Source organism: Papio anubis, chromosome 17 (genome assembly GCF_008728515.1).
Source record: "Papio anubis isolate 15944 chromosome 17, Panubis1.0, whole genome shotgun sequence".
NCBI classification, from domain to species: Eukaryota; Metazoa; Chordata; class Mammalia; order Primates; family Cercopithecidae; genus Papio; species Papio anubis.
Window position 1 is genome coordinate 56,245,280 of NC_044992.1, and position 21,522 is coordinate 56,266,801.

General features: G+C 43.9%; 1 protein-coding gene across 3 annotated transcripts in view; it reads right to left on the reverse strand.

The window, feature by feature from the left end:
- Window positions 1-21,522, reverse strand: part of ERN1 (endoplasmic reticulum to nucleus signaling 1) — a 91,935-nt gene that overhangs the window by 46,213 nt on the left and 24,200 nt on the right. For 2 of the 3 annotated variants that reach the window (XM_017950873.3, XM_003913289.5), the window contains exon 2: window positions 12,336-12,456. In XM_017950873.3, the coding sequence (XP_017806362.1) occupies window positions 12,336-12,456 (121 nt within the window). Of the gene's footprint in view, window positions 1-12,335; window positions 12,457-16,918; window positions 17,547-21,522 lie in introns of those variants that run through there. The other variant, XM_021929321.2, reaches the window with a different exon arrangement.

Sequence of the window (21,522 nt, forward strand, 5' to 3'; positions counted from 1 at the left end):
TTTGCCTGTAAATACAAAAACCCCTTGGCTCTGCCCACTCTTCTGTACACTCTCCTTTTCCTCCAAAATGCATCCATTTTAAGTTTACAGTTCAATGAATCTTGAAAAACACACACACCCATGTAACTATCTTTACCATCAAGATACAGAACATTCCCATCACCCTAAAACATTTTTTCATGTCCCTTTGGATTCAACACTCCCGAATCCTGCTCCAGATAAGCACCAGTTCATTTTGTTTGTTCTAAAATTTCACAAATGACCACGTCATAGATACTCATTTGTGCCTGGCCTCTTTATTTCACATAATATCTTAGATATCCATCCATATTGTTGTGTGTATCATAGTTCGCTCTTTTTTATTGCTGAATAGTATTCTACTGTAAGAATTTACCACAATCTGTTTACCTATTTACCTGCTGAGGGACATTTGAGTTGCTTCTATTTTTTTGGCTGGTGTGAATAAAGCTGCTGTGAACATTTGTGTATGAGTCTTTATTTGGACCTATTTTCATTTCTTTTCTTTTTCTTTCTTTCTTTTTTTTTTTTCTTTTGAGACGGAGTCTAGCTCTGTCGCCTAGGCTGGAGTGCAGTGGCACAATCTCAGCTCACCGCAACCTCCACCTCCTGGGTTCAAGTGATTCTCCTGCTTCAGCCTCCTGAGTAGCTGGGACTACAGCGTGCACCACCACACCCAGCTAATTTTTGTATTTTTAGTAGAGACGGGGTTTCACCTATTGGTCAGGCTCGTCTTGAATTCGTGACCTCATGATTCACCCGCCCTGGCCTCCCAGAGTGCTGGGATTACAGGTGTGAGCCACCGTGCCCCGCCCAATTTTCATTTCTTAAAACACTTAAGGAGGAGGACTGGCTGTATCATATTGTTTACATTTGGCAAGAAACTGACAAACAGTTTGCAAAAGTGGTAGTACTGTTTTATATTTCTACCAGCAATGTATTAGAGATTCCTATGGAATTTTTAGAATGTTGATTCCTAGGTTCCTCCCCCAGGAAGCTGACTTTGTAGATAGAGACAGGGAATTTGCCTCTATAACCCAAGTTGGGTGACTGAGCCATGCAGGGAAACTACACTGCTCCGAATCCTCTGTTCCACTTTCCTGCCTTCTTACCTTCCTCCACTCACTGCCCTCTGGCCCCTACTCTCAGAATAAGATCAGAACTACTACTGTCAAGTCCCCGTGACCAAAACCAACACTTGCAAATCCTCCACATGGCATCTGACGATGTTCTCCCTTGGACTCCTGACCCAGTCCCACTTGCAACTGCTATGGCTGTCTCAACCCAAGGCCATATCCCCAGGACCTGCTCCTCGGTTCACATTCCCCAGATTGGCTGGTGGGTTCCACTTCCACCCAGTCGCACAATCTAGAAACTCAGTTAGAAAGTCCCCAAACCAGTCCCTTTTAAGTGCACCTCTAGCAGTGATTGCAAATGTCCTGGGTTGGCCCTTTTGAAAAGTATTTAAGGGAGAGGGACGGGGATTACCACGTGCTGATCATTACTGAAGCTGGGCGCTGGGTACATGGTTTCATGATACTACTCTCCTTAATTTGGGGTATGTATAAAGTTTTTATAAAATGAAAAGTTAAAAGAAAAAAAGAAGTTAAAAACAGAAGCTATTTAAGGCAAACATCTGCAATAGGTTGGAGAGAATGGCCTGTTCCTCCTGCTCTCACCTGTGGCATAATTCTGGAAAGCCTGCTCTTCCAGTTGCACGGGGCACAGAGACTGAAGGGAAACCCATGTTAAGAGCATGAAGGACCCCATCAGGACCATCCCAGGCTTCCCTAAACGCAGGGTTGGCAGAATTCGTGAGGGAATGGGGAAAACATGGGGTGGTAAGTCAGCTGAACAGAAAAATATCTTTGATGAAATCAACCAAAATTTAAATAATTGTTTCAAACCAGACTTCAAGATTGATGGCCTCTCTCTGGAGGTAGCTCTGGGCACACTTCCTTCCATGTAGGAAGAAATAAGATCCCTTTGATTACAGAAGCCACAAGAACAGGTTGCTCACTTGACTGGAGCTCAAGGAGCCTTGTAAGATCCTTCTCTTCTCTCTCCCAGATGAGCACGGATATTTCTGGAACATACTGCTTTTGCTTTTCCGGTAGAATCTAGATGACCTCTGGCTTTATCGCCCTCTTCCACCTTGTTCTTTCTGACCCCATCTGACCACCTTTCTGACCCCCATAACGCCGCATTGGAAATCAGCTCTCTCTCCTGTACAGCTAAGATATCACCACACAGTTAGGAAGTCCCCAAACCAGTCCCTTCTAAGTGTACCCGTAGCAGTGATTTTAAGTGTTCTGGGTTGGCCCTTTGAAAGGTATTTAAGGACCCAAAGAGCAGAGATGAAGTCTCAACTGCTTTGTAGTCTGTGTAATCCTCTACACGCACACACCCCCATTACCCCCCACCCCAGGAGGAAGAGGACTGACAATCCTGCTACTAGTAACTTTCTGTTGAGATGAGCCAAACACATCTCAGAAACAATTGTCAGACATCTGCTTCAGCTCGGTTCTCTGTTAAGTGCCATGCAGGATAAAGAAGGGAGCTTACGGTTTGAGTTACAAAGCTAATATACAAGAACCATACATAACGAACTGCTAGAACATGGGGCATGCACCACAGGCTTTCCTAGGTGGGGACCAGAATACTCGAGCAGAAAACTCTCATAAAGGCAGCTGGCCCCGAGCACAGGGATGACAAGAAAACATGAGTGAAAAACTGTCACTGTGTTCACGGGACAGAGGATGCAGGCTCAGCAAATGTGACATGTCCCTCCTGAGGAACAACACAAATGAGGCTGGACTGTAGGCAGTGACACCATGGGGAAGAAAGCCTTGAAAACTTTGTGATGTGGAATAGTCCAACTGGAAGCCTCTGAGAAAAAGAAGAATGTGGGCCGGGCGCGTGGCTCACGCCCGTAATCCCAGAACTTTGGGAGGCTGAGGCAGGCGGATCATGAGGTCAGGAGATCGAAACCATCCTGGCTAACACGGTGAAACCTCGTCTCTACTAAAAATACAAAAAATTAGCTGGGCGTGGTGGCAGGCGCCTGTAATCCCAGCTACTCAGGAGGCTGAGGCAGGAGAATGGCGTGAACCCGGGAGGCAGAGCTTGCAGTGAGCCGAGATTGCACCACTGCACTCCTGCCTGGGTGACAGAGTGAGACTCAGTCTCAAAAAAAAAAAAAAAAAAAGAAAAAGAAAAAAGAGAAAAGTGACACAGGGTGAGCATCCCAAATCCGAAAATCCAAAATCTGAAATGTTCCAAAATCTGAAGCCTGAGCGCCAACGTGATGCACAAAGGAAATGCTCATTGGAACATTTTGGATTTCAGATTTTCAGATTTGAGATGTTCAACTGGTAATTATAATGCAAATATTCCAAACCTGAAAAAATCCAAAATCAGAAACACTTCAGGTCCCAAGCATTTCAGGTAAGGGATACTCAACCTATACAAGCCTCTGAAGGCTAGTTAGATAGGCGGGCATCAAGGCACAAAATGAAGGAAAAAGGGGAGAAGGAATCACAAAGGTGCTACAACAGACAGACACGAGTCGGGGAGGAGGGACGAGTGAAGAGGGGAGTCAGAAACAGACGGGAGGGATAAGAGTGTCAGCAAAACGGAGCCCTGTCTAGATAAATGCAGTGGGAGAAAGGAATGAGTTAAAGGTGACATGGAGATTTCAACCCTGGCTGACAGGTAACAGTGAAACTAGAAAGGCGTAGTCTGAATGAGGTAAACAACAGCTATTTTCTCAAGAATGTGTTTCAGGTTCTAACACTGTTTCCTTATTTAAAAAAAAAAAAAATTACTGGCAGAAACAAAGTCATTCACCCTTCCTTAACTCAAACCTTCAGTCTCCCAAATATGTTTCATACATTCGAGTGGCCCAATTAGGGAGTATTTCTCCCCAATGGCAGCTCATTCCTTCCCTCCAGAGAAAAAGCACTTCATTAACCTAAGCCATAAACTCCCATTAAAGCTGTTAGGTCCAAATTGTAAGACAGAAAGTCTCAGACATTCTTTACAGTTCAGCTGTCATGAGGAAAGTATTTTTTTTTTACGACATCTAATCAAAAGCTACCCAAATTCTCATCTCAGCAGAACTGGAAAAGGATGTAACAAGTTTTCTTTGGAGGTAACCTCCATAAGTCATTAAATGTCACATTTGACAAAGATGATCACGTAGAAATGACCAAGTAATTCAGAAAACTGCCCATACTAAAGGCAGCTGAATTCTACTGCGTTCTCATTCATCTCCACCTTGGCAGAAGTAACTCAGGCCAAAAAACACACTGAACGTTATAATCAATCATGAAGGCACTGAAGACAATTCAACAGTACAGCCCGTGTCCAAGTGCCTCTCAGGATGTCATAACTTCACAGAATTCATTCCTGAGTGATGGGGTGCCATCGAACCAGATGCTCAAAAGTGAACAAAGGGACAGGTAACTAAGTTACAGACAAAATAAGGCACTTTATCCATGTACTTCAACAATCACAACTATATTCCAACACACACCAACCAATGCTGCAAAGATGACTCATCAGAGCTGAGATCCACACTACTACGTGTGTAGCAGCCGCTAAGAGGAGCCATCTGAAATGAGAAATGCATTACTTTGAAGCAAGTCCCAAAAATAAGGGAGGAAAGTGAGTGGGGCTGCAGGAGAACAAGGCTAGTTACAAGCCAGTCCCTGTTGAAGCTGAGTGATGAGTACATGGGGGTTCTTTATATAATACTTCTACATTTGGGTATGTTTTAAACTTTCTATGTTTAAAAGTAAAATACAAAAAAAGAAAGAACCAACACATTATCAAGATGCTCAAAAGCAAAAACAGGTTTCTCTCACAGTCCCTCTCATAAAACTTAATTTTCAATCCTTCACAAGAATGGAGAGGAAACAAACACTTTTCTTATATTTAAGCAGTGAGGTAGAAAGGTAGATGATGCATATTGTAAGCCTAGAAAAGTCCTTGAGAGAAAACAGATTAGATCTGTTAACAAAACATCATCACTTTCCACAATTTCCCTTTCTTATGTTTCCATTGCACTTCTGAGGACGGATCTCCAACTCTTCCAGAGTCACACACACACTGCCTAAAGCGCAGGACAGAAAAACCAACCACCAAAAGCCATGCAAAACTCAAGATTAGAAACCACAACCGGAAACTGTCATGACTATGATACAAGCAACAAATGATTCATCCTGAGAAGGCAGTCAAGTCCCATCTGTTTCTCAGGACTCCCAAAAGACGTCCAGGCAGAAGAGTTCTGGGACCCAAGATAGCATCAAGTGCCTCGGACATTTACTGAGCATCCTGGCTGCCCAAAGCCCCAGCAAGGAGGTAGAAATCCACTAGGAAGCAAAAGAGAACAAAAATTTACAACACAAGCCAGAAGTGCCACAACAGAGGGTGCAGAAAAGCACCTCCAGAACCCAGACAAAAAAGTGGCTCACCCTGCTTGAGAAGCCAGGGAGGCAATCTGGGAAGGGGTCTTCACAGATGAACAGGAGCTTGTCTAACATTGCAGGCTGCTGGGGGAAAGGGAGCATGAGCAAAGGCCAGAGGTCTCCAAGGCCTGGTAAGGAGTTACATGGCTGCAAGAAGGGCACTTGCTGGGCAAGGGAGGGAGCCCAGGGAGTTGGGGCAGGGGGCGGTGAGAGACCATGAACGGCCTCACACATGCACTAAGGAGCTTAGACTTGACCCTGTGGAGCAGCACTTCTCAAACTAGCAGGGGTGAAGGGCCAGCTGTTGAAATGGTCAACCCATCATGGATGATGCTCATGCTCCCTATTTGTCCTTTCCTCATCATTCACAGGTAACACACCACACACACTGGCACAGGCGCAATGCCACCACTATAGACAACACCAAGAGCATTTCAGCAGGCAGGGTACAGCTAGGTCCAATTGGTCTTTTTGGAGGGTACATCTGAGGGCAGTATGATGAGTGAACGAGAGGGCTAAGGTGGGGAAGGGGCATGGATGGTGGTCAGGAAGCTGTTGCATTCACCTAGGAAATGAATGCCAAGAGCCTGGCTAAGGCACCAGCAATGGGGCCAGATAGGAGGAGTCAGGTTTGCAGGGTCCTTCCCAGTTTACATGACAGGGCTTGGTGACCACTGGGCATCAAGGGGGAAGTAGCACAGCATCATTCTATTTTATCTAGTTTCTAGACTGCTTGGTCGTGATTCTGTCGGCACAGGGAGGAACTGTGGCAAGAGGCACAGGTTTAGAAAGAGACACTCATGTGAGAATCAAATTGTCTTCAAATTTCAAATAACTTTGTTCTGACTCTTCCCTCCAAAGAAATCTCCAGTATTATGTCCTGTTTTGTTCACCTGCTGTATACTCAGAACCTAGAGTAGTATCTGGATAGCTTTATCATTTATCTAAATGTCCACTCAAGGGACATCTCAGGAGTCTGGGCCCAGCTGGCTAGGAGAGGAGTCATACTGCATATTTAGCAGATTTTTATGATTATTAAAGAATGGTTCTAATTTGACCCAGCCCTTCATGCCTACTATTATTGGAAAGGAGACAGAAGATAACGGAGCATGGTTACTAAAGAATAACCTGTAATTTGATGGGGATTTGAGTGTTAAAAATCAGCATTAACTAGTATTTCAAGGTGAGCTCAAGAAGCCCTACACCAGCCCTGGAAATACTAAAGAAAGTCCTCTCAACTCCATCAGGCCAAAGCAAGCTAATCTAAAACAAAACGTGATGGCAACATTCTCAGTTTGCATTTGGTCTAAAAGTACACAGATGAAATGTATTCAACTATATTCACTGGTGAGGTTTTAGAGAAAGACACACTACAGTTACAAAATCACTGCTTAGAAGGATGGCCCCTAAAGCAAAACGTCACAACCCAAATGAGTTCCAGAAAATAAAACGCATTTTCTCTGTTAGGTATAATTTGCCACTATGGTGTAAGAAATCTCCATTTCTGGGAACCACAACACATTTGACTGAGGAACAAAAGCACCTGCCAAACCAACACAGAAAGAAAAAAAAAAAAAATGTCCAGTTTGTTGGCTCCTGAAAAAAGTAAACAGCCGAATGAAGTCGCAGGCCTCTATCCTGAAGAACCCCAGCGTAGTAAGTTAAAGGTACGTGTTTGCATCAGCAAGTTTATTCCATTCAACTCTGAATCCCTCCTTGAGACTCAGACCCAGGCTAGTATCCTCTCTTGTGTGGACTAGTGCAATGCACCCCTGCCTGGTCTCCCAGCTTCTTCCTGGCCCCATCTGTTCAGTTTCAACACAGTACTTGTTGATCTTGTAAAGTGGAGGCCATGTGCCTTACTCGGCTCAGACTACTGTAACAAAATATCATAGACTAGGGGGCTTGAAAAACAGACATTTATTTCTTATGGTTCTGGAAGCTGGAAGCCTGAGATTGGTTTGTGGCGAGGGCTCTCTTCTTGGCTTGCAGACAGCCACATTCTCACCATGTCCTCACATGGTGGAGAGAGAATGAACAAGCTCTGGTCTCTCCCTTCTCATAAGGACACTCATCCATCCTAAGGGCCCCACCTTCATGATTATCTCCCAAAGGCCCCATCTCCAAGTACCATCACACCGAGGGCTAGGGCTTCAGCTTATGAATGGCAGTGGAAGGATGACAAAAATATTCAGTCCAGAACAACAGGGCATGTCACTCCTTGCCTCAGGTTCCTCCAATGACTGAGAAAAAGCCAATGTCCTCATACCAGCCGCTAGGCCCTACACCAGTGGTATCCATAGGGAGGGCACAGGTCCCTAGGGAACGCTTGGGAAATCGACAAAGGTATTTTCTGGTGGTCACAGAGACTAGGGGACTTTACAGGCACTAAGTGTGGGGGACCAGGGATGCTAGTGGTCCTGCACAACCAAGGATTGCCCTGCATCTGCACGCCACTCTAATGTCCTGCCAGACATTCTCACGGGTCAAAACCCTTTACTAATTATCTGAGCCTACAGTCTGTTTTACACATAAGCACAAATGTACTTTTTCATAATATACTGAATTTTCTCCGAATGTAACTACTGTGTAAGGCAGGTAAGGCTATACTTCCTTTGTTTGAAACACTACCAAGAACAGTTCACCATCTTGGAAATCCAGTTGCCATGGCTATGGTGGTAAACTGTCCTGCCCTTGTCTCCATCTGCATCAACAGGCACAGCATTTGCTCATGGGGGGAGTGTCAGTGTGTGCCTGAGCAATTACATGTTACATCTATGTGATTAAAAATTACTTTCCTATTATTTGTTTTAGATTACCTGTTCGGTAATATGTTTATTTCTTTTTGAAACTGTGTATATGTAGTTTACTGACTATACATTTTGTTTTAGTAAGCATCTTTATAGTAAATATTAAGTAAAGGAAGTGCTGGGTCCCTCCTGCCCTGTATGGCTGGCCCATCTCTCTCTGAGTTGATCTCCTTCTGCTACATCAACTCTGTGCTCCTCCTCTACCACGCCAGGGATACTCCTACCCTTTTTTTTAAGGACACTCTGCCTTTGACCCACTATGCCTGCTGTCTACAAGACTCCCTTGCCTCCTTGAGCTCTTGTTCAAATGACACCTCCTCAGTGGTGCCCTCCCTGTTTAAAACTGCAGACTCCCACCCCAACCTGGTACTGCCCATTCCATGTCCCCACTTCATTTTTTCTCCAAATCTCTCATCACTACTAAGTAACTGATTTCCTGTTTTCCCACTAGAATGAAAGCTCTATGATAAAAGGTTTTTGCGTGTTTTGCTCACTTGCTGTATCCTCAGGACTTAAGAGTAGCATCTGGATACCTTTATCATTTATCTATATTTAACAATTTAGAAAGATGTTGAAATCTTTAGTTATAACCACAAGATTAAAATTAAACTGAAAACTCAGGGTATCTACACATTACTATCTTTAATCTTTGTATAGAAATATAAGTTAAGGCCGCTGGTATCCAGGGCTGAACTAAAACAAGCCAGTTTATTCTTAGAAAAACAGACTTAGATCATCATGAATACTACTGGAAATTATTAGGCTGGGCACGGTGGCTCACATCTGTAATCCCAGCACTTTGGGAGGCAGATCACTTGAGGCCAGGAGTTTGAGTCCACCCTGACCAACATGGTGAAACTCTGTCTCTACTGAAAATACAAAAATTAGCCAAGCATAGTGGCGCATGCCTGTAATCCCAGCTAGTCAGGAGGTGGAGGCACGAGAATCACTCAACCTGAGAGGCAAAGCTTACAGTGAGCCAAGATCACACCACTGCACTCCAGCCTGGGCAACAGAGGGAAACTCTGTCTCAAAAAAAAAAAAGAAAATAAATTATTAGACTTTAATTGGATTTCTCTAATTCTTCCTTTAAGTGTCTTGTAACTCCTCCTCCCTAATCAGTCACTGGATTCTACTGATTCTATTTCTGGCTTGCCTCTCACCCTTCCCATCCCTCCCCGCTTTCCAGGTCTGCTTCCTGTCTCTAGTCATCCCACACACAGCTGCTGGATTCATCGCAAAGCGAGCACCTGTTGAGTCACTCACCTGTTCAATCACATTAACAGCTCCCAATTTCCTGTTCAGTCAGATACAAATGCCTAAGTGCTCCCGTAAGGCTCAAGGTCCCCTTGTAACCCTCCCTCCCTCTACCTGGAGACGTTGCTAAGCTCCTGCTAAACGGGGCCAGCTTCTGCACCCTAGACCTGCTGCCTCCTTTGCTCTTCTCCAGGCCTCACTCCCGACTGAACTCAATTCATCCACCAGGGCTTACCTCCGACACCCCACTTCATAGAGCCTCCTGTCCTCCAAATGGATGTGGGCTCACAGCACATTACTGGTCCCTCTCATGAGTGGTTACAGGACTCGGCTGTGTTGTAGTCCTGTGTTCTTGTATTTTCACCAAGGGTTTGGACCATGGGGTTCTTGAGGACAAGGTCTGTCTTTTTCATTTTGATGTCCTATAAAACAGGGGTCCCCAACCCCCGGGCCGTGGACCCATACTGGTCTGCGGACGGGTCCGTGACCTGTTAGGAACCGGGCCACACAGCAAGAGGTGAGCAGTGGGTGAGCAAGCAAAGCTTCATCTGTATTTACGGCTGCTCCTCATCACTGGCATTACTGCCTAAGCTCCACCTCCCTGTCAGATCATTGGTGGCGTTAGATTTTCATAGGAGTGTGAACCCTATTGTGTACTACGCATGCAAGCAATCTGTGTGGCATGTTTCTTATGAGAATCTAATGCCTGATGATCTGTCACTGTTTCCCATCATGCCCAGATGGGACCGTCTAGTTGCAGGAAAACAAGCTCAGGGCTCCTACTGATTCTACATTATGGTGAGTTGTATAATTATTTCGTTCTACATTACAATGCAGTAATAACAACAGAAATAAAGTGCGCAATAAATGTAATGCACTTGAGTCATCCCCAAACATTCCCTGCCCCCGCTCCCCCAGTCCATGGAAAAACTGTCTTCCACGAAACTGGTCCTTGGTGTGAAAAAGGTTGGGGACTGCTGCAATACAGTATCTCTCACATTCCAGGTTCTCTAAATACACATTCAATTGAGTTAAAAAGAGTCAAATTCAGGCGGGCGCGGTGGCTCACGCCTGTAATCCCAGCACTTTGGGAGGCTGAGGCGGGCGGATCACAAGGTCAGGAGATCGAGACCATGCTGGCTAACGCGGTGAAACCCCTTCTCTACTAAAAATACAAAAAAATTAGCCGGGCCTGGTGGCGGGCGCCTGTAGTCCCCGCTACTCCGGAGGCTGAGGCAGGAGAACGGCGTGAACCCGGGAGGCGGAACTTGCAGTGAGCCGAGATCGTGCCACTGCACTCCAGGCTGGGCAACAGCACAAGACTCCAACTCAAAAAAAAAAAAAAAAAGAGTCAAATTCTTTCAGCTCTAAGTTAGAGGAGAAAACAGGTTAACTCTTATGTTTGACTAAGCAACAGGACACAGTTTTGTTGGATATAGATGACGTTACTTGCAGAAACGAAGACTTGGAAAAAAACAACTTCAAGCATTATGTGCAGGGCAAAACAAAGCAGAATGAAGTGGCTCAGGGTGAAGATGCTCTGCCTGGGAACAATAACACTGAAAAACATGCCCTAACATTCCATAGCCAAAGTGTTTCTCTCAATTCTTGTGTGATTTGCTGATTTTCATCTTTGGACAAAATAGGAAATCCTGAAGTTTCAAGGACTCTGTTTCATTTAAAAAACATTAAAAGGCTTAAATGTGATGGAGATACAGTACAGATAACGTTCTTGGAAGCTGTCATAAAACACTCTACAGTCCTCCCGTGGTCACACGCTCCTGAGAGAGCTCGTCTTTGGGCTGCTTTAAGTCCCTGCTGATCCAAGCAGGGCCCATGCAGGTGGGGCAGGATGGCCTGTGGTAACCCAGCTGCCATCATCTATGGACGGTAACGAGGTTTGTTGCTGAATTCACAAGACAATGTGTGACCTTCTGACATATGCCAATATTTTTCCATCTAGCATACTGTTTTGGAACACTTTATTAAGGAAGGAAAAACATTGGCTGTGCTCATGAAAGTAATGAGTCACAGAGTAGTGACGAAAGAGAATGATGCTGTTCAAACCTGAACCTCAGGCCAAATGAGATTTATTACTAGACAGATTAAATAATATAGGTGACTCTGAAAGTCCCAAATCCTGGGATTTGCATGGCTTTATCTGGAAAAATTACTTTGGAAATCAAATACAATTTCCCAGCTATAGGGCTTGACTCTGCTAGTTACCATCAGTAAGATCAGATCATAACATGGACGCATGGTATGTTAAGTAAGAAACAAGCTCAGTCTTTATTCCCTTCACCATAACAACCCAATAAAATGGTTAACTTGGATGAATGTCAAATCTTACAGCCCTCTATTATTTCAGCCTCTATAAAAACAAATGAGTAATTTGAGGTGTTGAGAAGATACCTTCTTGTAATTATGATTACAAGATTCTAATCATGAGAACAAATTTAGTGCAGCATGTCTTCATAAAGACCAACCAGCCAGAGCTATTAATAGAAAAGCCTAGAGCCATTTTAACATGAAGTCTAAACAGAAGCAAAAAAGAAAAGAAGACAAAACGTGCTTCTTTAACTGATGCACTTAGTGGATAACCATAGCAAAGCTATGAACATCCTTTGGGCAGAACACCTTTTCCTCTCTTGATCCCATTCTTCTTTATTTCTTATTTATTTTATTAGATAATGAGTAATGTTTTCTCTTTCTCCGAATATGTTTCTGTGGAACCAGCTAAGCAAATGTCCATGGCGCCCAAGGACCAAATCCAAATTACCTTCTTTTAAAGTCCATTTGATTGAGCCTGTCCTCTTGCTGACAGCATGTAAACTTCCATCCAGCGTTGACACAAACAACAAGGTTTCAGGAAGTGTCACCGTGCTGGTACTTCCAAAAATCTGCAAGGAGATGTAGAAGAATCTTTATGTTGATATGATTCTTCACCTTGGGCATGTACAATCACAGAACCCCCACCCCCAAGGTTATCCTGCTAAAACCCTCCATTTTACAGATGAAGAAATGGAAGGTGGAGAGCCTAAATTCCCACTCACTCAGGACTAGAACCCAGGTCACCTCATTCTAAGCAGTGATCCTGCCTGCAGACAGGCAGGCTCATGACCTCACATGACAAGGACAGGAATTCTGAAATAATCCATGGGCAGCCTCCGCTGAAATAAAGGGGCAAAGTATGCTCAGCTTTCTGACTTCCTTCTCTTGGGTCTATTCTATTCTCTAAAACCTGATCATCTCATAAGACGTTATAATAAAAAAGAATGCCAACACCCATGCATACACACACTATGAAATTTTAAAAAGCAAAGAATTAGGGGAAAATGCTTAAAGCAAAATAGGAAAAACAGCTTTCATTATACAAAGAATTTATAAAATAAAACACCAAGATTCCAATAAAGACATGTTATAAAAGTAAACAAATAAAAAGCATAACCCCAAAGTGGTCCTCACTTAGAATAAAAATAAAATTTAAATTAAAATGTAACTTTTTTCTCAGCAAACTTAAAACAAAACAAAAAACATTTGAAAGGAAATAGCCAAAGGCTGTGAAATTTCTCATCCATCGCTAGTAGCACTGAAAATTACTAGGATCATCTTTCTGGAAAATATAAAAGTGCTCATAGTTTTTGATTCTGTAATTCCACTTCTATACTCTAAAGAAATAACTCCAGAGACTGAAAAAGTTCTGCGCACAATGATACTTATGACATCCCATTTATAAACACAAAAACTGGAAAGAACCAAATTTCCAATAATATCTAAACGGCTAAGATAAATGAAGACATATGCTCAGTGAAATAATTATCACTAAAATAACACTTGGAAAAATCTACAATATAGAAAAATGCTGATATACATTATCAAGTAAATATAGAATCCAAGATTTGATATCCACTGTGGTTACAATTATACTGGACAGTTTTTTTTTGGCCTGCCTGTCCTCTGGCTTTGCTAGGAATTATAGCCTCATTCCACAGGGTTTCCATGGGAGCAGGTGTGTGCACACATGTACACACATGGACACATTTGCAGGTGACAGCTGGTAAAGTTTCCTGGATAAGATTTCCCTTTTGAGGTAGGGGTCCCTTCAGCAACCCCACCCTTGTAATGAGCTTTTCTCTCCCTTTGTCACTATACTATCCTGCAAATTAGCTTTTCCCCCAGGGTCTTCAATTGAAAAAAACACAGGCCAATGCAACTTGCCTATACTGCAACAGTTTGAATTCTGGCACAAATGCTATTTTTGAAACACAGAAGTATGGAGCATTAAATGTAAAAGGATTGGGGTTATTTGTGCATGGGAGCCTGTTCCCAGAAGGCCCGGCTACTCTCAGTAAGAGCCAGGATGCCTAATTAATCCTTCAAAGGGACGGCCCCACAGGCTCTCTCCGGGGCAGCCTGAGGTGGCAGGACAAATACTCCGGGGTCCCGTATCCCTTTTCCATGGTGGAGACCCACCAGCGGAGGGAGTGAAACGGCTGCCAGAACTTTGCACAAGCTACCTCTTCGCTTTGCCCAGGGCCAGGGCCCACTCCCTGGAATGGGAGACAGGACAGCCAGCAAGCTGTGTTGCCAACTACCAAGTCTACTTTGTGCAAAGTCTCAAGTCTGAGGAAGAAGAGTGCTTTTAATTCTACCTTTGGAACTAGGAAATTAATCTCAGAGTATGAATCGGCTAGGAAAACGGAAGCCTCAAGGGTGGTATCTGCCCTAGCCGGGGATGCAAAGGTCACTGTTTGGGAGTGGTTAGAATTATTTCAGCCCAGAGGGTCCAGATGGTGACAAGCCACCTGAACCAAAGGTACCTGGGCCTGGAGAACTGTGGCCCTATGACAAGGTCACCGGGTGTTCATGAGTAAACTGGCTAAGTGAATTGGGGCTGTCTGCCACTGAGGAGGGGGAATGGGTGTGCAGCTTGGTGTGGGATGGCTGGATTATGTTAGGTGTGCCAGTCTGGAGGATGAATAAGTGAGAGGGCAAATTATGCATACCTGGGGCCAAGAAGTAGAAATCCCTGCTGAGCCCTCCTCCGGCCAAGAAGTAGAAATCCCTGCTGAGCCCTCGTCCACCCCTCAAAGTTCCCACAGGAATAACCACTCTGTACAACAGGTCTTGTTGGGGCCACACAAAAAATGAGTTAAACTCTGGGTGGCTAAAATGGAAATAAGGCTGGGCATGGTGTCTCACCCCTGTAATCCCAACATTTTGGGAGGTCAAGGCAGGCAGATCACCTGAGACCAGGAGTTCGAGACTAGCCTGGCCAGCATGGTGAAAACCCATCTCTACTAAACACATAAAAATTAGCCAGGCGTGGCGGCATGTGCCTGTAGTCCCAGCTATTCAGAAGGCTGAGGTAGGAGAATTGCTTGAACCTGGGAGGTGGAGTTTGCAGGGAGATTACACTGAGCCTAGGCTGCGCCACTGCACTCTAACCTGGGTGACAGAGTGAGATCCCGTCTCAAAGAATAAATAAATAAATAAATAAATAAATAAATAAGAATAAAGTGGGAATAAGACTTGAGAGAGCTCTGTGAATGTGTTTTCTGCCACATGGAAAAAGCTGAATGAGAAAGACACATAAACAGAAAGCAGCCTGAGAAGAAACATGGTTGAAAAGACTGGGAGAGTCCACCCTGGTTTCCACAGCTCCTCAGGCCTTGCTAAGTTCTTGCCCTTGTGCTCAGAGACACTCCAGTCCTTACAATAAATTCCCCTCTTTGCTCAAGCCTGTTGGAATTAGGTTTCTGTCACTTGCAACCCAAAGAGTCCCCACCACACACCCAATGACGAAATATGCAGATAGAAAAAGGGAAAAAAAGGGCCAGGCCTGTAATCCCAGCACTGTGGGAGGCCAAGGCAGGCAGATCACTTGAGGTCAGAGGTTCGAGACTAGCCTGGCCAACATGGTGAAACTTTGTCTCTACTAAAAATACAAAAATTAGCCAGGCGTGGTGGCGGGTGCCAATAATCCTAGTTACCCGAGAGGCTGAGGCAGAAGAATCACTTGAACCCAGGAGGTGGAGGTTGCAGTGAGCCTAGATCACGCCACTGTACTCCAGCCTGGGGGATACAGTGAGGCTCTGTCTCCAAAAAAAAAAAAAAAGAGAGAGAGAGAGAAAGGGAAAACAACACTGCAAAATTATAGCAATATTTCTTCTCTCATTTTTTAAACTTCCAATAATATGATTTGCTAATCTGTAGTGAATTTTTCACAAAGTAGAAAGAAGATGGACAAGCTAGCAGGTAGCAGAGAAGCTTGAATTTAAAGCAGCTTCGGCAAGCGCCTTAGTTCCATGTGAAGCACTTTCCACCTCAGGACAGTAGGCAACTCAACCACCTTTGATCATTAATCTCCACCAAACAAGGGATCAGAGTTTAGAAACACAAGGGTCTCCCAATAAGATTGTATGCATCCAAGAATAAGAAGAGTTTGCTGTTATTAAAGCCAACAGTACAACCATAATGAACTAAATGCCCCAAGTATATTAATACTTATCACAGTATTAATATTTAAAAGGGTTAATATTTACTAAAAGATATCAGTGCTCCTTTGCTACTAGTGGGAGCACTAGTGGAAACAAAAGCCACCTGCCTTGTCTGAGCATCTTGGAAGCCACTGGAAGAGCAACTGTCTGCGGTTGGTTCACGGATCAAAATAAAACACTAATCACGGCCAGGAGTGGTAGTTCATGCCTGTAATCTCAGCACTTTGGGAGGCCAAGGCGGGCAGATCACCTGAGGTCAGGAGTTTGAGACCAGCCTGGTCAACATGGTGAAACCCTGTCTGTACTAAAAAAAATACTAAAACATTAGCCAGGCCTGGTGGCAGATGCCTGTAATCCCAGCTACTTGGGAGGCTGAGGCAGGAGAATTGCCTGAACCTGGGAGGCGGAGGTTGCAGTGAGCTAAGATCACGCCATTGCACTCCAGTCTGGGTGACAGAGCAAGACTCTGTCTCAAAAACAAAAACAACAACACTAATCACATGACTAATTTAGTCTTGGAAAAATCTCAAAAATACAAGGTTTAGAAAGAAGCTGAATTTGGTAACTGAGAATTCCGTCAATCACAATGTCTACAGAAATGTCACAAACTATTACAACTGGCAGGTTGCTCTCTTCTTAAGGCTCTCAATGGTACCAAATCAAAACTCCTGGGAGCCACTTGGAACAGTGTTATTCTCTCATAAGGCAACTAAAAATTACAAATTTTCTGGCTTTTTGCCCTCTGGCATTTTTAAAAGCATAAACATGCCTGAGTTCAAATGTAGTTGCTATAGCTAACATGAATTAAACATGTTTCCAGATGCCTTGTGTGATACTGAGCACAGCTAAGAACTATGTGTACCTAAACAATGAAAAACGCTGCTTCACAAAGATGAACTTGCGCCTTGTTTTTGCCCAGCCATTTCAGTCCTCAGTGCTCACTTTTCTCTACAAGCAACATACCCTATGGCACACGCACTGGTTTCCAGAAAGCCTGAAAATGGAAAGAAAATGTCGAGTCTGCAGATCTGTGTCAAGTTAACAACTATTTGGAATTTGATTCAGTTTTAAAACTAGTAGTTGGGAGGTTAAAAAAAAAAAAGTGGAATATATACTCCTGGCTTTGATGGTGACTTGTAGAAAGTAACCAATAGTAACTGTGGAGGGTGGGAAGGGTAATGGCAGGCATCTAGTCTATCCTAAAACTAAACATCCATTAGCTAATTGGTCCTCACAGACATCAGACTCTGTCAAGCATGTGTCACTTAGCAGGCTTCAGTGGTATAAGGGTCCTCACTGCAGCCGTACTCAGCTAAGAGTGTAACAAGAGTCTCCCTCCCATGAAAGCCAACACAAGACCAGCACTAGATCCTGATGTTCAATGTTCTGATTATAAAGCAATGTTATGGCTGGACGTGGTGACTCACGCCTGTAATCCCAGCACTTGGAGAGGCCGAGCTGGGCGGATCACTTGAGGTCAGGAGTTTGAGACCAGCCTGGCCAACATGGTGAAACCCTGTCTCTACTAAAAATACAAAAATTAGCTGGGCGTGGTGGCGGATGCCTGTAATCCCAGCTACTCGGGAGGCTGAGGCAGGAGAATCGCTTGAACCCAGGAGGCTGCAGTGAGACAAGATCACGCCACTGCACTCCAGGCTGGGTGACAGAGTTAGACTCATCTCCAAAAAAAAAAGCAATGTTACACAAAATCCAGCAGCTTCCCCATTCATAAAATCCACCACTCACTCTGCATTTACTACAAGATGTAGAAGTGGCTATCAACTGCTTATGCAGAGATGATTGAAAGGCACATCACCAACAATTTAATCATTCCCTAGTATTGTGAATTCAGCTGTTAATGCTCTTGCATTAATTAACTACTTACATATATTTCAGGTAAGAAAAAAATATTTTCTTAAATGCCTTCTGAAATAACTTCATTTAGAAAAAGTCTTCAGTAAAGAGAATTATGGACACGGGGCACATAGGTGTTCAAACAGCACAAAAACAAATGAAATGGCCTCTAACAAAAAACCCGCCAGTTTCTAAACCAGCATTTGGGACTGACTGGTCAGGCAGGGAGGCAAGCTCATCAGTGGCTGGAGAACAACCAGCAAAAACCCCACAGCTTCCTGGACATGGTGGCTCATACCTGTAATTCCAATACTTTGGGAGGCCCAGGCAGGAGGATTGCTTGAGCCCAGGAGTTTCAGGCCAGTCTGTGCAATATAGGGAGACCCCATCTTGACCAAAAAAAAAAAAAAATTAATTTGCTAGGTGTGGTGGTTTGTGTATGCAGTTCCAGCTACTCAGGAGGCCAAGGAGGGAAGACTGCTTGAGCCTAGGAGGCAAAGGTTGCAGTAAGCCAAGACAGTGCTACTGCACTCTAACCTGAGCAACAGAGCCAGACCCTGTCTCAAAACAAACAAACAAACAAACAAACAAAAAACACCAGGGCTTGATTTCAGCAGCCTTATCACCGAAGTTTTGGCTTGTTTCCACTTACCACTGCACTGTCGCCCCCTGCAATGATAAGTACAGCACGGAAGACCCTGCAAGCTCCTCTGAGGTTCAGAACATATGAAAGCCGAATGTTCCTTATCAGGGGTTTCAGAAATGCTGCTTTTGCCAAAGAAACGCAGCTTGTCAATTTCAGACATACATTTCAAGAACTGATTCCCAGGTTAACTGACAACCTGATAACAAGGGTCAGGGCTAGGCGTGGTGGCTCATGCCTGTAATCCCAGCACTTTGGGAGGCCCAGGCAGGTGGATCACCTGAGGTCAGGAGTTCAAGACCAGCCTGGCCAACATAGTGAAACCCTATCTCTACTAAAAATAAAAAATTAGCTAGGCGTGGTGGTGCACATCTGTAATCCCAGCCACTCAGGAGACCGAGTCAGGAGAATCGCTTGAATCCAGGAGGCAGAGGTTGCAGTGAGCCAAGATCACGCCACTGCACTCCAGCCTGGGTGACAGAGAGAGACTCTGTCTCAAAAAAAAAAAAGGAGTCAGAAATAAGATCATTAAAATGGCATAGACTTTTCACCTCTAAGTCAGTGGGAGGATACAGTGTCATGCACACATGTTCCATACCCACAGTTTTCCAGTGATCTACACTTAACGAGGTTTAAAATCTCTGTTTCATTTACAAAACTGGAACATCTTACCCCTGCAAAAAAAAAAAGAAAAAAGGCGTGTACACACAAACACACACACACAGACACAGAAAACTTACGATTGTGAACTAGAGAATCACACACTTCTCAGATGGCATGTAAATGGATCAAGTCCAACCCAACTGTACATCCCTGTCTCTTTTTTCTTCTTTTTTCTGAGACAAGATCTTGCTTTGTCACCCAGGTAGGAGCACAGCTGAGCGATCAGAGCTCACTGCAGCCTTGACCTCCTAGACTCAAGCAATCCTCTCCCCTCAGTCTTCCAAGTAGCTGGAATTACAGGTGTGTGACACCAGCCTGGCCAATTTTTAAATGTTTTGTAGAGATGAGAGCCTCACTACGTTGACCAGGCTAGTCCTGAACTCCTGACCTCATGCAATCCTCCCACCTCAGCCTTCTGAGTTGCTGAGATTACAGGCATAAGCTTAAAATAAAATAAAATAAATAGTTATCTGGCTGACTTACCTGATAATTAAAAAAAAAAAAGACTTAAAAATCTTTTCTATAAATCTTCTCCCCATCCCACCTCCACTCCAACAGACCACAGAGTTTATACAATAATCTGGCTAATAACAAAAAAAAACTTTTTTAGGAATATCACACCAATCTCTAGAACAGAGGCTGGTTTTTTTCTGTGTGGTGTTTTTGTTTGTTTTGCTAATAGTCCTCTCTGTTCATTGGATTACTGTGATATTGCATAATCCCAACATTAGTTGTACTTATTTAAGGTTAAGAAAGCTGCCGGGCACAGTGGCTCACACCTGTAATCCCAGTACTTTGGGAGGCTGAGGTGGGCGTATCACCTGAGGTCAGGAGTTCAAGACCAGTCTGGCCAATGTGATGAAACCCTGTCTCTACTAAAAATACAAAAATTAGTTGGGCATGGTGGCAGGTGCCTGTAATCCCAGCTACTTGGGAGGCTGAGGCAGGAGAATCGCTTGAACTCGGGAGGTGAAGGTTGCAGTGAGCTGAGATTGCGCCACTGCACTCTAGTCCAGCCTGGGCGGCAAGAGCAAAACTCCATCTCAAAAAAAAAAAGGAAGAAAGAAAGAAAACCATTCCTCCAAACTAAAAATACTTACATAATTTGAGCAAGGACAATAGAATATCATACAATACCATGTGTTCCTCAGTTCTTGGAACCTGCAACCTGCCAACAACAGCCAGGCTGCCTTTTGCAGTGCAGGGTTCCTTGCCAGGACTCAAATCTACTGGATGGTTGGCACAGAGGTAAAACAATAAATTGGCGTAAGTGTTCCTTTTAGTTGGCTAATGAATACACACTACAGTATTAAAGGTAAGACTTGAAACGGGTATGCAAGTGAGAGAAGGATTATATAACAAAGATTTCAAAGAAATTTTGTTTTACTGCCCAGTTAGGACATATGAAATCTTGAGAACAATTAAAAGTACATGTCGCTAAATGTAGAATAATGATTTCAAGTGGATTAGAATGTGCTAAGGAATTAGAGCTTATAATTATTAACCTTGGCAATCATGCTTGGAGGTGGGAAGGGCATGCTACACAGGGGAATGTGCCTATGCCAAAGTACCTATCAAAAAAGGCAAGATAAGGTTGCCTGTACACACATGTGGATGTGGTGAGGGGTGCTGTCTAGATGGATAAGAAAGTAGGGGCTAATAATGAGTAATGACAAATAGACTGGATTATTCTGCTGGCTATAACCGGCTGAAAGCCACAAGATGGATCAGCTGACTTTAAGAAATACCAATGAGACACTTTCTGGCATGCCATAACAGGACAGCAGTCCTACAGGGTTTCTTACACACACACACAAGCTCTCTCTCTCTCTCTCTCACTCAACCTGTGCAGTAACACCAATATAGCAGGAAGAAGTACCTCAAAATGGTATTCTACAACACAGACCCTTGAAAAGGAACTAAAGGATATTCAAAACAAGGACATCTGTGTCTACAATTCTTCTACTTGCAGCAATATTATCTATCTCAGACTATAAACTCAAAGCCTGGCCATTTGTGATTCTCTGCTTTATAAAGGCAGTCAGCAGAGTACCGCTTTCTAATACTATTTTATCACATGGTAGGAGACTGTCCTATCATGGCCAAAAAGACAAAAAGAAAATTCACCAAAGCAGTAGAACGCTGAAATCAGTGCCCAGTAGGTGCAAAGGCCCATAACACAAAGCTCTCTCAGTGATTAAAGCAAGCCCTCAGAGTAAAAGTCTCACAATGATCAGGAGGGGCTCAACTCTCAGCTCACAAAGGACTGACTCTCTTTGAAATTATGTTAAGTAAAGACCTAATTA